Source organism: Cyprinodon variegatus, unplaced genomic scaffold, assembly GCF_000732505.1.
Source record: "Cyprinodon variegatus isolate N-32 unplaced genomic scaffold, C_variegatus-1.0 Scaffold290, whole genome shotgun sequence".
NCBI classification, from domain to species: domain Eukaryota; kingdom Metazoa; phylum Chordata; class Actinopteri; order Cyprinodontiformes; family Cyprinodontidae; genus Cyprinodon; species Cyprinodon variegatus.
Window position 1 is genome coordinate 114,020 of NW_015150743.1, and position 19,837 is coordinate 133,856.

At 38.3% G+C, this 19,837-nt stretch overlaps 1 protein-coding gene across 1 annotated transcript in view; it reads left to right on the forward strand.

The window, feature by feature from the left end:
* lmf1 (lipase maturation factor 1) overlaps nucleotides 1-19,837 on the forward strand; it is a 25,209-nt gene that overhangs the window by 2,033 nt on the left and 3,339 nt on the right. The window contains exons 2-9 of the mRNA XM_015383628.1: nucleotides 1,203-1,543; nucleotides 3,121-3,131; nucleotides 3,878-4,026; nucleotides 8,946-9,011; nucleotides 15,599-15,766; nucleotides 15,882-16,062; nucleotides 19,513-19,666; nucleotides 19,720-19,729. Of these exons, the coding sequence (XP_015239114.1) occupies nucleotides 1,203-1,543; nucleotides 3,121-3,131; nucleotides 3,878-4,026; nucleotides 8,946-9,011; nucleotides 15,599-15,766; nucleotides 15,882-16,062; nucleotides 19,513-19,666; nucleotides 19,720-19,729 (1,080 nt within the window). The remainder of the gene's footprint in view (nucleotides 1-1,202; nucleotides 1,544-3,120; nucleotides 3,132-3,877; nucleotides 4,027-8,945; nucleotides 9,012-15,598; nucleotides 15,767-15,881; nucleotides 16,063-19,512; nucleotides 19,667-19,719; nucleotides 19,730-19,837) is intronic.

Below are 19,837 nucleotides of genomic sequence, written 5' to 3' on the forward strand. Positions count from 1 at the left end.
AAATAATAGCTGCATGAATCATGACAGCAGACAAGATAGAGGAGAGCAGGAGGCGGGGTTACCAATCTACTCGCTCTGGAGAGCAGAGTTCGCTGCCTTTAGATGTTGTCGCCAGAGCCTCCAGTAGCAGAAAAAGTCCCTAGATTTGGCACTAGGCACTTTTTTGAAATAAAAGTAATAGAGGGTCTGAAAGTTGCTAAATATAGCGACTAAAGCGCTAAGTTGGCAACACTGCTCTTTGTTTTTAAATGGTTTGCTGCTGTCTGTTTGGACCTTTCTGAACATGTGCAGCAAATGGACTGATCCAATATGGACACCAAAGGGGGGTGGAGAAGGGGTTATGACACACTTAATATAATAAGCAATCTGATGGAATTTTAGCTACATTTTTGTTAATTAAAAACATAATTATTGTGCACAAATTAGGAATTGTTGGATCAAGATTTAGATAAGATTGGGTTCCCATTAGTCAGGATTTGCCTCAAACGTTGATATGCAGCATGGTATAGAGTGTTACAGAAACCTTTTTTTATTTTATTGAGAGAGCCGTTTGGATTTTTGTAACTAACAAACCTTATGGACACAAAAAAAAGTCCTAAAGTTTAGCTGCAGGATATAGATTTTATAGATAAAAGTAGCGAAACATCGGCTGGCAGATATATTTGGTCGGTTTAAGCAGTTTTTTTTCCTGTGTGCATTCAGCAGCCATGCCTTGAAATCAGGGGGAATGTATGTGTTGCTGCTCCCTGTTTTGTTTAGTTTATTAAAATATGTTTGTTTGTAGTTTAACGTTTGAATAGAATAGAATAGAAAATCCCTCTATTGTCCCACAATGGGGAAATTCTGGTATTTACAGCTGCAAAAAGATTATAGAAACAATTATCACACAAATGTGGACCTTAGAAAAATATAATAATAACATGCTAGTGAAGAGTTAAAAGATAAACAATAAAGTTCTGCACTATAAAATGTTTACCAATAAAAAACTGTGCACCTAGAGATTACAAAAAAATTACATCATGATAACCTTTGTTATCATGATGTAATTTTTATCAGTAAATGGAGATAGAAAAAGCAACATCTGCTCCATCGGCAGCAGATATTGGTGATCGGTTACACTATCAAAATAATCCGTATCGGCATCCACCTTAAAAAAAACTGTCAATCTCTAAATCAGAGTTCTGTTTTCAATATCATTTCAGCCTTTTTTCAAATGCTTTCTTTTTTTTGTAGTTGTGGCCTTCATTGTTGCTTACAACCAGAACAAGCAGCTGATTGGGGAGAACGGCCTGATGCCCTGCAAGAGCTACCTGAACAGTGTCAAACGCTACGTAGGTGGAAAGATCGGCACAGCGGCCTTAGCCTACACCCCTTCCATCCTCTGGTTCTTAGATTGGAGCAGCATGGACACCAACCTGGATTGCATTGCCTTGCTGGGGATGGCGCTGTCAGGGTTTGTCCTGGTGACAGGAACGGCCAATATGCTCATCATGGGGACGCTCTGGGTGCTTTACCACTCTCTGGTCAGCGTAGGACAGCTGTGGTAGGTTTATACACAGCATGGATGAGCTGGAAAAACAAATCTAAGAGTTAACCTGACTCTAAATAGAAGCTGATTAAATCTTTTAAGCTTAAACTACACAGAAATACTGCTGCCTCTAGTGGCCTGGGCAAAAAAACAACAACAACTTATGACAGCATTTAATTAAGATAGATTCATTTTACAAAATCTAATCTCCTTTAGGGATTAATAAAGTATATTTGAATGGAATTCTAATCACAGACTTCATCTCATCCGGTATTTGTTTTTTTTTTTAAGCTATAACATCCTGTTCATGAAAATGTTCTCATAAATGAAAACTTCCTGCTTTAAAAATATTTCATAGTTCCATAAAATAGGTTTTATGGATTATGTAATTAACTTGGAACCGTACGAAATGTCGTGATTTATTGTCATCTAACAGCAAAACGACAGACGACATCCAACTAGGCAACACATAGTTTATCCTCCTAAAGCTGCAGTTTTGTTTTATCCAATAAGGTCAGTGTCTGAATGATGGAGAATTAACAGGATGAGAGATCATTGAATAAAATGCAACTAAATAAATTGATAGACTTTGATTATGTAGGAAATTTTAGCCTAAGATACTTTTAAACTGTGGAGCTTTATTTGCAGGATGCGCATACAGTGAGTTGGACAGAGAATTAATGCCAGACTAAGACACTATTTTCTTTTTATGAAGAGAATAAGTAGGTTAAATGAGAGCTTATGAGAGTAAAGTCGTAATATTCCAAGAACAAGTTGTTTTAATCAAGAGAGAAAACTTTAATGACATTTTCAGGATGTGATGTCATCCCCTCAACCAACCTTCAGTCTGAGTGTTAAGAAAGGAGAATCACTCAAAAACAATACCAGCTTTTAAATTATGCAATTTGAGAATTGACCATTTTAAATTGAATTATTAAAAGCATAATTGTACATTTTATGTATTAAACCATTATCAAATACTGGAATTTGAAAATATATTTCTAAATGGAGATAAAAAAAAACAACTAAATTTATAAATCTGATTATTATCAGACATTTAAAAAGGGGATTTCTTTTTCTTTTAATCTATCATTTTCAAAGCCTTTTTTAAATTGCATTTTCTTTTTGCTTTACCAGCTTAATTAAGCAGAACTCGATGCAGACGTGAATAAACCAATCACAGCAGCTCTTCTTCGTAGCGTTGTGATCCAACTGTTGCTGTCAACCAATGAGAAAGCGGTTTACATCCAAAGAGCAGCCGTAAGAGTTTACATAATAGCAGGCTGCTACTGAATATGACACTCTCATAATAAGAAGAATTCATTTGATTAATCTCATAACTTAATTCTCTAATATTACCACTTTTCCCTCATAACATTATTTTATTCTGGTAGACATAAAATAATTTCTTTTCATTTTTTTATGTCTCGACATTATAAAAAGTAATGTTTCTTAATTTGGCCCTAATATCCCAATGTAATTAATCCATTACATCTTAAGAAAAGAAATCAGTTATTTTAAGCTATGTCTGAATATTTAGACATTTTCCATTGTAAAAATAAATTCTCTTGTTTCCCTTTTTGTTTCTCCAGGTACTCGTTTGGTAAGTAAACATCATGCTACCTTCACCAGGCCTCTCTTTGGTCCAAAAGAAGATGCGGATTGGAAGAATAAGGAGAGAGGTGTTGATGTAATTTTGGACCTTCTTTTTATTTATTTACCTAAATCTAAACAGCTTTATGACAAAAAAAAATCCATGTATAAAAAAAGAACAAAAACTTTTAAATCATAAAAAAGATACTTTTAATATTCCTACTTTTAATCTGTCTTTTAAACCAGCTCACATTTTCTATTACCTACCAAATATTTAGCCAGTTGTACGAGTGTAAACCTTTATCTATTAAATCATATTAGCGTTCTTATGTCATTTAACAGACATTTTTTTTCCAGGTAAGAATAAATGGATGGATGGAACGACGTTAAAGTCCCATTCAATAGCTGTTTAAATTGTGGGTGGGAAATGATCCCAACCTTTTTGCTGCTGTTTTTGATCAAACCAGAGCTCTGTCCACTCATTTGGTGGAGGAGTGGAAACTGCCAACCTTTGAGTCAGCAGCTGTGGGCGCAGCTGAACCAAAGAAATAACACAAACATGAACATGTTTGCTTAAGTAGCTCTGCTCTCCGTCCTAAGTGGAAAACAAAGAAAGATTTCAGCATGAAAATAAATACCACAGAATGACACTGCGGTTAATTTCTCCACCACTTGCATTATAAATATGACATCACAGCCAATGCTGGGCAGCATTGTTTACTCTGCTTCCCTCTGCTAATGTGTTTGTGTGTGCAGGCTGGGAGAGCCAGCTGCTGGAGACAGGATTTCTGGCCATTTTCCTGTGTCCGGTGTGGACCCTGTCCCAGGTTCCCCATAACTGTCCCCCCTCCCTCATCTGCATCTGGACCTTCAGGTGGCTCATCGTTCGCATCATGCTAGGAGCTGTGAGTAAAATCAGACAGAGGGAAATCTGCTGAGGGGGAAATGCACCACATGCACAGCAGTCCTGTTGAATGGAATGAGTTAAAAAAGCCTTACAGTGATTTGAAACCTATAAACTGCACAGAGAAATATCAAATTACTGTATCTTCTGGACTATAGAGCACACCTCACTGCAAACATACTTAAATGTTTTTTTGAAAAAAACAAAAAAACTGGAAACGTGTTTGTGTATTTTTTATTTGATTTTTTTGCCATTACACTGTCACAAGTAAACACCAACGAAATAATTTTATCCCATCCCCATGGGGAGCAGTGCGCTGCCATTATGTGGTGCCCGGGGTACAGTGCGGGGGTTAAGGTTCTTGCTCAGGGAGTGGCAGTCTGTGTTCGTGGGGGGTTGAACCTCCAGATTCCTGAGCTCTATGCCCTAACCACTAGGGCGCCACTCCCCAAAGCAGGCATTAGCGTGAAGGGTCTTGCCTAAGGACCCACACTGGCAGCTTGTCACTACCCGATCCGTCCTGCGCATGCGCAAACAGATGCACATCCGGGTTGCAGTTAGCCAAGCCTTGTAGCTAAACCAGGTCCTGGAAAAAGACGTTTCTTGCTCCATGTATTTCTCTCTCCAATGCGTCTTCAACTCCCACAACTGAACCTGTCAATCACCTGCAAAACGCCTGCGCTGTGGTGGGAGGTAGTGAGCAAATACACTTCCTGTCACCTCAGGTTGCTGCTTAGCTGCTCCCTGGACCGTCCCATACTTCTGTATTGCAGAGAGGCTACTATGCATTTACAACTTTTAACAAGAGTCAAGGATTGAACATTCTTGCAATACACCAATCTGATGAAAAATGATTAAGATTAAATATTTATCTTGGAAATCTAAAATCTATATATCAATACTTTTTGAAATATTTAAAACTTTAATTTGAAATTAAATGATTAGGTCTTAGGTCTGTTAAGGAAACTCCACACTCAGGAAACCAATTTGAAAAAAAATAAAACCCGCCTTTAGCAGCATGGATCCCTGGTTTATTCTGCTATTTTTTCACTATTTCTTTAAACTGATGCCTTTTTATAAAACACCTTCTTGTATGTCAGCGATCATGGTGAGTTATAGAGCACAGAGTTGGGTTTTATATGAAAGCTACCAGTTGAGGGGACCTCCTCCCAGCAGGAGGTTTGCTGTAACACAGAACCTGCCTCTCATAGAAACTCATCTAAGCCTTTACGCTTCCATAGAAAGACCTGCTTTCTCCCAGTTCCTTCTCTCCTGTCATATTTCGTGCATTTCTGGGGATGCTATGCAAGAATATCTACATTGTTTGCAGCAGATTTCAATGAAAACCACAAAGTGTCAGGTCTTTGTTTGTTCATATCTTCAGTGATAGAGTGGAACGGTTTGTTACATCAGCAGGAGAATGCGATGGTAGCAAAGGTTCTGTAGCAAGCTTGCTCACTATGAAATACTCAAAATATGTTTGGTATGTTCTTAGGACTCTGGACCAAAGAGGACACTTGCTATAATATTAACATTTGCAAAATGTCATCTCTTTATCTACATATTTCCTATTTTTGTTGAATTTTCAGATCAGGTAAGATCCAAGAGATGTTTAGCTTTGCTTGAAAAGCAGCAGGTTGATCCAGATTATGTGTTCTTTCTGGCATCTGTTTTGTTATTACAGATCAATTGATGTAGGAGTTCATAGCTTGACCTGTTTTTGTTGTTATACCTTCAGTGGAAGTGATAAATAAACGTGAATCTTACATTCAGAATTTAGTTTCAAACATTTAAAAGTCAATGGAAATTTAAATCGTCTTGCACATGTTTTCTCAGAGATGTGTGTGGTGGGAAATGCTGCATGCTACTATGGAGATGGCCTCTCCACCAGCATCATGCTGTAGGAATGCTTTTTTTTTTTTTTTGCAGATTGTTGATAGGAAAATGCAGCAGTTAGTTAAAATGGGCCTATAGGTTCAGACACTAGTGAAGAGCAGTGGGAAGATATGAAAACTTCTGTTGGACATCCTCTAAGCTCTGTGAGATATTTTAAAGAAACAATTTAATGCCCAAATTTTAGAGACAATCCCCTAAAAACTTGTTGCTGCAACTGAAGTTAAAGTTGGCTGAACAAAGCAATAAGGGACCTTATAAAATCCTTGTAACTGGGGATGTACCGGTCAGATATTGATATGGGAAACTTGTCACATATTAGCCAGAAATGAATACAGGAAAATGTCTGCCTGCCTCTAAAATCTAGATAGAAAGCTCATAGAAACACATTGCTTTGTTTAAAGTTTATGGAACTGTGAGGTGAATAAGAAATGTTCTCATACTTGATGTTGACTATCTCTGAGAAATATCATGTAATCAAACCTTTTCTATCATTCCATACTTTTAAAAAAGCAATAAAAATATGTAGCATTCATGCTGATATCATATCACATTAATATCAGTCAGATCAATACTCCGAGCTGCAACATTGGCTGTTTTATTATGAATGAACTGCGGCACATTGTATAAATGCAGCCGTTTATCTCATTTGCTGCTGTTTCTGTGAAGATTTGTTGTTCCTTTGAAGATGGGGCTACTGTTGGAAGGCAGATTGCTCTGGAAGGTGACAAGCTTGTTTTTCATGATTCCTGACATGCTGACAGATGAGGATGGTGCATCAGTAATATCTCCACCTCAGTCTTCTGTAGGCTTTAACTGTTTTTCTGTCACCATCACGCTGTCTTTAGTGTTATCCGCTTTCCCTCCACACAGACAGACTTTCTGTTTCTCTTGGAAGGAAATGATGCTGCCACCTACACCTTGTGTTTGCAGGATGATGCCCAATGCTGGTCTTCTGCAAAAGTATGTAATCTAAAAACAGCTTTTTTTTCAGAGCATGTCTGCAGACTTACCCTGTTAGTATCACATGTCTAATTTTGTGAAAGATTAATTAACCTACCAGATTATTTCTTTTATTGCCTGGTAATCTGATGACATGTAACTCTTTCCCTTATGCTAACCATTAGAGGATATCTGTGGAAGCTCTCTACCTGTTGCTTCCTGTCAGTTTATTTTTGTTCTGCATCTAATGACTAAATCTGATCAGCAGCAGAGTATTTGGCTCCACCACCTTTACCGCCAAGCTGCAGATCAAACAGATGCTCTGTTTTTTTCCTAGATTAAATTAAACAGGTATGTAGACGCTTTACTTGCATTCCATGCCAGATGTGTCAATATTGACAGTCTTGTGTTTTGGATAAACTTTTTCCTTAGCTGCGTTGAAAAACAGCCACCCAAGTCAGGTCAGGTTTTTTTCCGGGTTTGTGGTAATTGGGTTCAGAATGAAGCTCTGATTTGTTCATTTAGATTGACTCAAGCGGCTGCACATCTGGGATTGCCGATTTTGCAGATGTTAGATCAGCTACATCTATGTCAGATTAGATTTAATCAGTGAATCTGTCTGAGTTTCAGTGGATTTGTAGGTTTTTTTTGCCCAGAGCAATGAAATGTCCTTCATTTTACAGTGGAATCTATTTATCTCCCTTCTGATGTGGCTACAGACAACATTGTTTTATCTTGGTGGGTACGTGCTAAAGCTTGGGATTTGTCTGGTAGTCATCTCAGTGAAGCTTTAAATAAAAATCAGTTCTAAACTTTATGGGGCTTTCATAAAGATGACCAATATAAATGAATAGGTAGTTGTTTGTTTTTACTGTGGCATTCTTGCTTTGTTTTTAGTTGTAGATATCATTTCTTTCTCTACTGTGGAAAATGACTCGTGAAGATGGACCAGCTAGAAGAGCGAGGCGCACGAGAACGCTGGGACCCTTTTTCCACCTGGATCCCCGCTTTTTTTCACCCTTATGTTCCTCCGTTTTCGCACAAACTTGCCCCCATTTCCTCACCGCCTCGGCCGTATCTAGACCCACATTTAGTTCCTGACTGTCCCTCTTCCGGTGTGGCGTGGATTAACATTTTTCAAGATTTATTACAGACTCTCTTTTGGAGCAAAGTCATCTTGTTTCACAAAAAGAATAGTGTTTTTTTTTTCCTATGTATACTTCACTATTCGTCCCCCTGCCATCAAGTTCTCATTCAGGTCCTTGACCTCCAGTCAAAAGTCTGTATCTCCTGTTTCTTCTTGAACACGGTGACAGTTGTTGACAGCTTCTATTTTTTCTTTGTTCATGTAAAGAACTCTTCTGTAAAATTTGGACCCTACTCTTTGCTTCACCATATTGCAACGTTCAATTAAACATAACCCTGAACAGTTTGGGTTTTTGAAGCATTCTGCCTGATCCAACTGATGAACTTGATCGTTTCCATCATGGGTGCCTGAGGCCGCACCTATTCCTCTAAATTAAATATTACTGCAGTGTTACTGCCAGGGTTTCTACGGGTCATTAAAAATCATTAAATTATTATTTTTTAAATTAAAGCCTTAATTGGCATTAAACTTTATTAAATGTGATTATCATGGCATTTAAAATGCTTTTATTAAAAAATGTATATATATATATATATATATATATATATATATATCAAATATATCAGATTTAACTGGTTCCACATGTTTGCATGGAACTGGTACTGGTTGATCCTAAACCATATGCATTGTTTACACACACACACACACACACATATATATATATATGAGAGTAATGGGTACTTTACTTATTAATGGCATTAAAATTATTTTAAGAGCATTAAAAAGCATTAAATTAGAGTTCCTCCTTCCTGTATAAACCCTGACCGCAGCGGTGATTGACTGTGTTTGTTCTTGTGACTTTAGTTTTTCATATTTAAACTGTTAAACTATTTACTTTTTATTACCAACTCCTTTTATCAGTGACAGTTGAATAATGTAAAGTTCAAAAGCAATTAAATGATTAATTTCAGGATGTTTTTCTTTTTTGTTTGTTTTAGGGTCTCATTAAAATCAGAGGAGACAAGTGTTGGAGAGACCTGACCTGCATGGACTACCACTATGAGGTCAGTCTTTATTTGCTGGCTTCATTCCACTGACTGTCACTGTACTGCAGTGATTAATGTGATGGTGATTCTTAAACGCCTGCTTTTACTAATTAAAGTAATTACGTAATTAAATCAATTTTGTTTTTGTGCTTAATTTTTTTTTGTAAAGTGCAGACAAATAAAACAGACATAGAATCTTCCCAGAGTGTAATAAGTTACACCCACACATCTCTCATTTGTGCTGGGTTGGAACGTCAGGCAGTGATTGTGTCTCTGAGCCTCACTGATATGTGCTACAAACCCTCAGAGGGAGGCGGAGGAATTCCTTCTGTAGTTATTTTAAAGGCTCCAGTCTAAACACATGACTGGGGAAGATCTCCACAAGGACAAAGTGATGGTATCACCCATAACAATATGGAGGATAGTTGGTTTATTAGATGGGTTCATTAGATTTATTTTGTAGGAATTAAAAATACCCAAAACTTGACTTTTGCAAGGCTTTATTTATTATAAAAATGTGTTAATATCACCCTGTTCCACCCAATGAGGAAGAAAGAACTTCAGATTAACTTTACATTAATGAGACATTGGAATTGAGTTTAGAATTGCAATCTTATTCTGTTCCACAGAAATGCTTTGAAAAATGCAGATAAAGCTGCATCTTTACATATTGGTCCACACATTGTTTGTTGGTGTTACCTAGCTGCAGTGTTGTGTAATATTTCAACTTTTAACCTGGTTTCTGAGTTTCTTTCTAGGTGAAAGAAAATGATTCTCATTTTAAATCTGAAAGGCAAATGATGTTTGCTGATGATGCTTTATGGAGCTTATACCTTGCTGGGTCAGTTTCCCTTCTCCAAATTCAGCTGTCAACACTCTCAGCGCTAATGTTGACTTACACACACAAGCACACACACTTGCATGCAAACGCATTCTGAGAGCGGAAGGCCATGGCGCCAGCAGACGCCGTGTTAGCCCCTCTTAAACATTGCTCCCTTTCAGTCCTGCAGAAGGTCTGCAGGTTTCCTCCTGTCCTGAATCTCAGGGGACCGTGGCAGTGCATTGCAGGACAGTTGGCACTTTGTTCAGACCGGTTGGTTTGTCGCAGCACAGGCAATTAGCAGGCCATGTGGGGCGCTTTGTTCGACTGAGATTTTGGTTCCCCACCTGTCAAAAAATCCAGTTTTTTTTTTCTGCGTTTCATTATAGAATACAACAGAAGAATTGATCTGTTGCTTACCACCTTATTTTTTTTTCCTTTGCTCCTCCTATATTTGTGCTATATTTATTTTTCCCCACCCAACCAGAGTCTGTTTGCCTGTCCAGCCATTACACAGTTTGCATGGATAAACACTGAGAAACCAATGTTTTCCTATGTAAAGGTGCACCCACCTTCATTTAAATAAAGTTCCATCTTTATTTAGTCTTGGAAACGTTCCCCACTAGGTGTGGAGCAGAAATTACTCCCTGGACCCACACTGAGACCAGTGCCAAAGTAAAGCAGGGAAAATTACCATCTGTCCATCAGAAGCCCTCACAAGCTAAATGTATCAAATTTAACGAGTTAAAGAGAACACCTAACTAAAAACCTTAGTAAACCTTTCTAGTTAAAACTCAGGGATATTTGAGCAAATGAAACTAACATCTGAATTTAACCCTTTCTTTTATAGGACAGATTACAGCTCAATAACTCTTATTTCCTCTAGTATCATTTATTTTATGAGGAAGCCTTCAGTAGCCCTTTTTTTTTTTTTTTGATATTTGCACTTTTATTGAAAATATTTTTTCCCATACAAGTATACATACCGATTTTACAGTTTGTTTGTTTTTTTCTTTCCAAACACAACATCCAACAGAATTTGCACACATATTCTGTACATGTATTGAACTGTAAGCAAACTATTTACAGTGTGTAACTCTATAAGAGTACCCAAACCCACACTATTAACCAACAAAGTCTGATCTCCATGGTGAAATAAAACCTCGCCAATTTTCCCAATGATTTTTACATTTTCCAGATTTAAATCTGATGGAAAAAGTCAGCCTTTCCATAATATAAATATTATGTATTATTTCAACCCAATCTTCCCTTTTTTGGCAGCTTCTGCCTTCAGCCATTTCCTAGTAATGCTTTTTTGCTTGCTACCAACATAATACTATAAATATATTTATCAGCTGCTCTTGTTAATCTTTCCATCCCTCTCCCCATGTACAGATCCTCAAATGTGAACGGAATACTCACCCCCAGTACCTTATCCATATGACTCTTTAAATCCTGCCAATAGGATTTAAAGAACCCAAAACACATGGAAGTGGCCTGCTCTGTCCTCTCCGCCCTGCCTCCAACATTTGGTATCTCGGTATTTTGTTTGTGCCGGTGTACTGAAATATCTTACAATATTCTTCCAGCCAAACTCTCTCCACAAAGGGGAACAAGATGTTCTCAACTGTTGCCTACATATCTCCTCCCAGTTCTCCTGAGAAAGTCCACAGTTAGCATCTTTTTCGCATCATACTTGTATGTATATTTTATTGCTTTTCTTCAAATTTTCCAATCCTGTGTACAATCTAGATATTTTCTTCCCCAAGTTTTCAGTAGCCCTTTTGAGGATTACCATTGATTATTCAGAGCCAGAGGCGATGTCACACTGTATTGCACAATTCTGCAGGAAATGAGGATTATTGTTACCATCCTCAATCCAAGACAAAATATTAAGAGTCAACATTTTAAACAGTGTGAGCGTCAGGCGTTTGTCTTGGTTAGAAATGGGTTTATTGGTACCAACAGTGTTGGGCAAGCGACTTAGAAAATGTCAGTTAAGCTACAAGTTTTACATTAAATCAAGTTTCATTACACTGAAGCTATGCACCAGAAAAATGTAGGAAGCTAAGCTAAAATAATGAAAAAATTAGATTAACTACATCAAAGCCTCTTCTTTTTTTTTAAAGTAAATTTCCTTATTAAAAAAAATATATAAAAAAAAAAAAAAGGGTAGTGGCAACCTAGTGGTTAGGGCATATAGCTTAGACTCCTGAGGTTCTGGGTTCGAGCTCCACTCCCACTGACTGCCACTCTGGGTCTCTGAGCAAGACCCTTAACCCCACACTGCTCCCTGGGCACCCCATGGTGGTAGCCCACTGCTCCCCAAGGGGATGGGTTAAATGCAGAGCTAAAATTCTCCAAACTGAGATCAATAAAGTTCAATTCATTATTTATTCCATGTTACTGCAGTCTAATCATAGCTGAAACGGTGACAAATGGATCACATCAATTATATGTTTTATCAAACTCTTTCTCTCAACAAAACTAATACTTACGTTCAAATTTCAAATCTAACTTTATTACTCAGGTATAAATGATTGGTCAATTCTAAGATCTTTGCATCATCATACATTCTCCAATCACAACAATAAATGTCTCAGACTAATGCTTCATTCAGATCGTACGCGATTTCAGCAGTAAAAAAAGCATCTGCTGCTTCATTTTTTATGCTTGTACACATTGTACACAAGATCAGATGCACCTTAAGAGCATCTTTGATGCTCCTTAAGCGTGTCTGGTGAAGCAGCTTTGCTATATTTACTGTGATCAGTGGGTAAAAAGTCATTTTAATATATTTTCAAGGGAGAAAGTCGACCTAAAAACATAGTCTATACAGTCAGTTTATTAAGATTACCATCCTGCCTTCAAATATTATTTCCCTGTCGGAGCCGCTCAGGCCCCCACATACCGGCGGTGCGCTGTCACTGGGAATCCCCAGCAGCAGCTGCTTCAGTCCAGCCGCCTCTTGGGGGTTTTCCCTGTTTTTCGTGCGACTGGATGTTAGTGTTTTTCAGGTATGTGCTACAAACTGCAACCACCAGAATAATAAAAGCAAATATATTTTTGCCAGCAGGTTTCAACATTTTAAGTTAATTTAGGTGTTAATAAACTGTTTCAGTGAAGTGATCATAGCAATCTGCATCAGCAGTGCTGTGTCTGTCTCCCTGCCAGCTCCCAGATCAGCTTCTCTGATTGGTTGATGTTGCGCGTCGAGCAGCAAATTTTCAATTTTTCCAACTATAGCATCTGCTGCTTATGAAGCGCCTCAGATGCTCAGAAACTCATGAGGCGCCGCTTCAGCTGCTCAGATGCGTTGAGATTCGCTGCTCCTGCTGCTTGAGACACGCTGCAGGACCTTTTGATGCGCGTCAACCATAGATTTTGCATGTAAACCTGCTGCTTCTCCTGCCCGAAGCGCTTGTGGTGTGAACGTAGCATAATACAGCAACTGTCAGTGAGTCAGTCAAGTTAGTGTAAATTAGTCTAAAGTTTTAATGACATCTTCGATCTACCTCATTGTGTTTTGATTTGATTAATTTATAGTGGCTATAGTAACTTGTTCATTCTCGGATTATGCAGTCTTGCTATGGTCTGTGTTAAGCAGAATATTTATTAGCCCCATTTTGTACTACTGCCATCCACACATATATCTGTTAAAATGAACTGCAATTTTGTTTTGTAAAAAAAAACCTGCACAAATTGTTCCTAACTTTTCCTGCATGAATGCTTTCCATGTGTTGACTTCCATTCATTTTCAGTCATTTTCAACCCTTTCTATGCCCCAACCCTAAACCTAACCATTACCAATGCATATCTCACCCTAACCTAATTGACACCTTAGCCCTAAACCTAACGATTAGCATAACAGCTTGTGAGGACTAGCAAAATGTCCTCACTTTGCAACAACTGGGCCTTAATCTGATGGTGAAATAGGAAAAATGGTCCTCACTCTGAGGGCTGTATAGGTGCACAGACACACAAACACATACCTTACAAAAGGTTATTATTTTGTTTCTTAAGGAAATGTTTTTGGCTTAAACTATGTTAGCTGGTGATGTTTGCTGGCTGAGTTGTGATGATCAGCTTAGCTGATGGATTTAACTTCAGCAAATACCTAAATGTAGCAGCATGTTTTTGCTCCAATTTGAGTTGGACATAAAAAGCCTCTTCCTCGTCCCCCTCCATTGTCTCCAGCTCATCCACCTACACCAGCTGAAGACAATTCTCGTGGGAATCATTTTACACACAGTCTAAGGCGGAAACCAGGATGAACACAACTTTAAACGGCTGCTATACTCCTACGAATTCTGTGTCAAAAGAGGAGGAGGAATACGTTTAAGGTCTAGAAATGTCTGTGAAAAAGTAGCTTGAAGTGTCTTTAGCCTCACTACCAAAATGCTATTTGATGTAGAAGACAGCAATGCTACGACCACGCTACTGAGAAATGTAGTTAAGCTAGTAATGGTGCAACTGCCCAACACTGGGTACCAACGGAATTCCATCTGTACTTAATCATGTAAAAATAAAACCTTGAACGCGTCACTGTGACCTGGGTTGAACTAACACTTTATGCAAAATTGGAAAGTAGAAATAAAATTAAGCAAAATGATGAAAAGGGGTCCCTACGTCCTCCAGCAGTCTAAAGGTACAGGACGCCGCACACAGTGTTCGTGGCAAGAGCGGTGGATATACATAGTATCTTTATGCAAACCACGCGAAAAACAGCAGTGAAGGGGCCAGCGGTGAATTCCACGTGGTGAGAGAAGGCAAGGCAAGGCAAGGCAAATTTATTTGTATAGCAAAAAATTCAGTACAAAGACAATGCAAAGTGCTTTACATGATTAAAATACAGGAAGATAAAACAGAATCAAAGCAAGTAGGAAAAAATAAATAAATAAAAAAAATAAAATAAAAAAATGCAGAAGCAAAAAAAGAATATTAAAAACAGTTGGAAGTTTTTGTTAGATTACATTTATTTATTTGATTTTTTTTTTATGGAGAACAAGAGGACTTTGCTTGAGCTAATTTTCCAGTATTTGATTTCTAATTATCTTTAAAGCTGTTAGCATTTGATCAAAAATTTCTCCTTGGGCAGTTGACAATTCCCTGGAAACCTTGCCTTTTGTTCTACTACGATAGAACTGCAAAACCTTTCCCATTATCTACAGGTCATTTAACTCTGCCCGATATGCAATTTAACTCTGCCCGATACACACCAATCCTATGGTGCCATCCTGGATAACTGGGGGGATCCCACTCTAGATTACCGACGTCTCAGTAAAATTAAATGAGAAGTCACCACTCCGTTGACCGTGTGGTGCTTGACAGAAATGAGGTGCTGTCAATAAGCAGCGTTGCATGGAGAGAGCGCAGCAGTGTCTGCTGAAGCTAAAAATTTTTTAACTTTTTTCCATAAAATTGCATTGCGGGAACCAATCAGGTACTGGTTGTGATGTAGGCTGAAGAAGTGCAGCGGAGACTTAAGCTTTTTTTCTGTTATAATGGAATATAGAGAACAAAACTGTAGTGAATGCAGTTAAGCGATTTTAAGGCCTTTTTAATTTGGCCCTAGAAGGCTGTTCATCATCCTCCCTTATATCCAGCGCAGGAGGTAAGGGAGTGATGCCTCACCCCAGCTCTGATGCCTTCCCTCAATTCATCTTTTAGGATTTTTAAAATATTTTTTGGTTTTAATAAGTTTATCACCGATCAGAGCCAATCCAGTTTAAAATGAACCGATTCTGGTCACCAGATTAATGGAATTCCTGGTGTATTTCTCCAGACCCAGCCGGTACCAAACCCCATGTCCTACTACATGCACCGCTCTCCCTGGTGGTTCCACCGCTTCGAGACACTATCCAACCACTTCATCGAGCTCATCGCTCCCTTCTTCACCTTCCTTGGAAGACGCATGTGTTCGTTTAACGGAGCAATCCAGATTCTTTTTCAGGTAGCTCACATTAAAACTGACAAATTAAAAAACAATGCCTTTGTTGTAATGTTCTAACAGCATGTTGTGCCTTCTGCTCTGTGGCTTTTGCTTTTTTATTGGCTTTGACCTGCAGGTGGTTTTGATCATCAGTGGGAACCTCAGTTTTCTTAACTGGCTGACCATTGTCCCTAGTTTGGCGTGCTTTGATGATGCATCGCTGAGCTTTCTCTTTCGCTTCGGCTCTGGAGCTAAAAAAGCAGTGATGGAGATCCAGAGGAAGGAGGCGACCGGAAAAGCCCCCAAACCCTCAAAAGGTTTCTTAACATTTCTTTTTTATTTCTCTCTCCACAAATTATCCCTTTCAAAAATCCAAACAAGCTTTCTAAATCGGTATTATAACATACTGTAAGAATGAGGGCTGGCCAATTAGACAAGAGGATAAAGGAGGTTCAATTCAGTGTATTTATATAGCGCCATTTCCCAACACATCATCTCAAGGCCCTTTACAGTGATAGTTCAATCAGAATATAAAAGGCATTGAGTCATTGGTCCTCATGCAACAATATTTTCATATTCTTGGTGTAAATTTCTCATAACATTTCTCTCATTATTTTTTATGAACAAAACATGTCAGATTCCACAAACATTGTTAACTCCAGTAAATGATCCTCATAAACATGATGCAATAATAATGATAATAATTGATCTTTATTGATCTCACACGGAGGAAAAGACTCTCTGCATCAGAGCATGTGAACAAACTCCTGCCCCCCGCTCAGGATGATGTTCGCTCGTTCGCTCCACTGCTCAAAGTTGCGCCAGGACGCTCCGATCAAAATCCACTCCACGCTCACCTTTAATTTCCTGCCGCTCCGGCGAAATTGCTCCACGCTAGCTCAAATTTTCAGGAGAAGGCATTTTCTGACATTTTTCCTTCATGTAATTAAGCCAGGGCCCTGGGACACACAGCATTTAATTTAACCATGTGACCGATACATTTGCATTGTCTTATTTAACTGGCTGTTAAATTATCTCTGTTTCCCAGCTGTGAATGTAACAGCTCGCTCCATTCATGTTTCCCCGCGTTTCCTATTTAACTATTAATTGACAAAAAAATCACAACTAAATCAAATAAATGTTATCTCATACATTTTATAGTCCAACATTTTTAATTGATGTTGTGAGTAGGGATGTAATGATATAAAAATGCTCACGGTACGATACAATTTCGATATTGACCTCACGGTACGATATTTATTGCGATATTGTGGAAAAGCTCACTGTACTGTTAAATAGCTCACGATAGTGTTTGTGATGATAATAGCAAAAAAATACAGACAGTTTTTCTGCTTTTGCCAGTCAACAGGCAATTTATTATTGTATTTATGGATCATTACAACATAAAACGCTGATCACATAGTGCTTTTAAAGTGCAAGTTGTAGCCATGAACATCAATATGCTGATGATTCTTCTCTGCAATGTTCAAGTTAAGAAGTAACCAGAACAATTGGAAACAATAGGGAATTCCCTTTAAGTGCAAACAAATATCAAGTTAAGTCAGGTTTAAATGTGCAAGGCAAGTAAAAGCAGCCTTTTAAAACTGGTATTTAGGAACATAACTTAAACTTAAATAAAATAGTCAAAAAGCCTTTTTTTTTTAAAACACTGACCTATCAGTTAGCTTATGTTCACGTTTTTCATAGAAAGATCAAAAGATCTACATTTCAAGAAAAAAAAAATCCTGAAACAGCCCAATGCACCCCAACCCTTGAGGAGCAGTGGGCTGCCACTGTGTGGCCCCCAGGGAGCAGTGTGGGGTTAAGAGTCTTGCTCAGGGACCCAGGCTGTGGGGATCGAACCGGGTACTTGCTACCTTCTCAGAGCACAATGGCACTGCTCTAATCACTAGGCCAACGCTCCCCCTGTGAGTAAATCAGCGTGCGCCCTGACCAATGCATATCTGTATAATTACCGCCAGATAATGCCCTTTAAGGCTACTTATAAGTGGGAAGGTTACGACTTCCAGCACTTATCAGAGGTATTCAATCATCTATCTACTGACTGAGAGCTGAGCAGCAGAATTTAAGGACCAATAAAAGTGAAACAGTGAAATAAACCGGTTTGTACTATTGCAGAAGCAAAAACTAAATAAATCAATAGATACAATAATATAAAAATTAAAATAATTTGATCCGAAAACAGTCCATGATAACTACCGATTGAGGCAAGAGGTGATGTAAATACTTAGTATCAGTTCTCCATCAACCAACATTCTGCAAAGTCTCCTGTTAATACACAGACACACATGGACTCATCCCTGCATCTCACTCCATCTCTCTCACAAAACTCTTAATTTGATTCATTCAGACAAACCCAGACGTTCCATATTCTATTAAAAACCAAAATGAGCTGCAATGGAGTGAATTGAATGCGATTCTTACCATGTTGCTAAACTGTTCCAGATGTTTTTTCAACTGTAGCATCTCTGACTCCTTGTTCTTTTAACGAAACAAATTAAAATCCGTGTCCCCTGGACCTCCAACTGCAAGAGTAAAAACTGATAGTTCCGTCATCCGTGGGGAAAAAAGAAAATAATTATTATAATTTGTTGGATAATATATAATGATGTAGACTAAAAATGGTCAATTGTTACAACAAATGTAGTAATTTATTGAAAATCTAAGTCAGGATTACAGCTGAGTATTGCATAAGACTCTTACGTCAAGTCTGGAGCACTCATGAAATTTGTTTGTACCTGAGAAAAGAATAGAAATGGGGAAAAAAGGGGCACTTTCTACTAAATCTCTCCTACAATTGATTTAGGAGCGAATTTGTTGGTAAAAACGGTTTTTGCATGAGGCTCATTGTCTTTGCAGGATTTGCTCCTCCTGGATGAACATGTGGCGACAGTAAACATTCACTATACTGTAGTCCCTCACACAGAGCAAGTATGCAGTGACTGTGGAGAGGAGAAATCCGCTTTTAACAGGAAGAAACCTCCAGCAGAAGCAGGCTGGAGGTTTAAAGAATGTAATAGTGATGATTATAGCTCAGGGGAAAAAAAACCCTTTTCTCTTTCCTCTCTTACCTACATTGGCTTTTCGTTTAGTGCCACATTATTTTATGGTTGTTTTACTATTTTCACAATCTTTTCCACATAGAAAAGCCTCTAAGCATAGGTAGATGATTAAAATCATTGTAAGGAAGGTATAAAATGGATCAGTATAAGCTTTAATAGATTCCTGAGAAAACAGATGGTGTGGTCATAAGTGAGAATGAATTATGGGATAAAATGGATCAGCATTTGGACAGATCTTTTAATAGCTTAAGCTTTTAGAAATATAAAAGGGTGGCTCCTCTATAACTGGACTCATTTGATCTTTGGTGTCATAACTGGGCTTAGAATAAGCTTGTTTCTGCATTGTTTTAATCACTAAAAACAGACCAAGAGAGATTTTGGTTAGAAAAAGAAACTGCTTTATATAGATTTCCTTAGCATGCAGGAGTACAGCAGGCAGGTTGGAAAGAACAGACAGCTTTGGCCACGTCTTTAAAATCCCCACAATCCTTTGAGGTAACCTTATCCTCTGATGAATATCAACCCAATAACACGTCACCAGTGAGATTTACACTCCTAATAACACAGACTGTGGCATCCTGCCAGGCTGTTAACATTTACACCAATAAACATTATTCCCAGAAAGGAAGCCAGAAGACACTTTCTGGATTTCCATAATCCATTCTTCCTCTGTGCATTTGTTAGGAATGCTGGTCCGCCGGGTGGTGAACATTTCTTTGGGGGTTCTCATTGGCTGCCTGAGTGTCCCAGTGGTAATCAACCTGTTGAGCCCCAGGCAGGTGATGAACACGTCCTTCGACCCGCTGAGGATCGTCAACACCTACGGTGCGTTTGGCAGGTAGGTTTGGTGTCGATCATGTTTGAAGCCATTCCTTTTTACAAGACCCGAAGCTCATCGATGGTGATGTTGAACATGTAGCATTTGCCAAAAATGTTTTACATTTCACTGGTGTGTATGAATATAACTGAGCCTGTATAAAATAGCTTAAAGGAATAGTACACCCAAAAC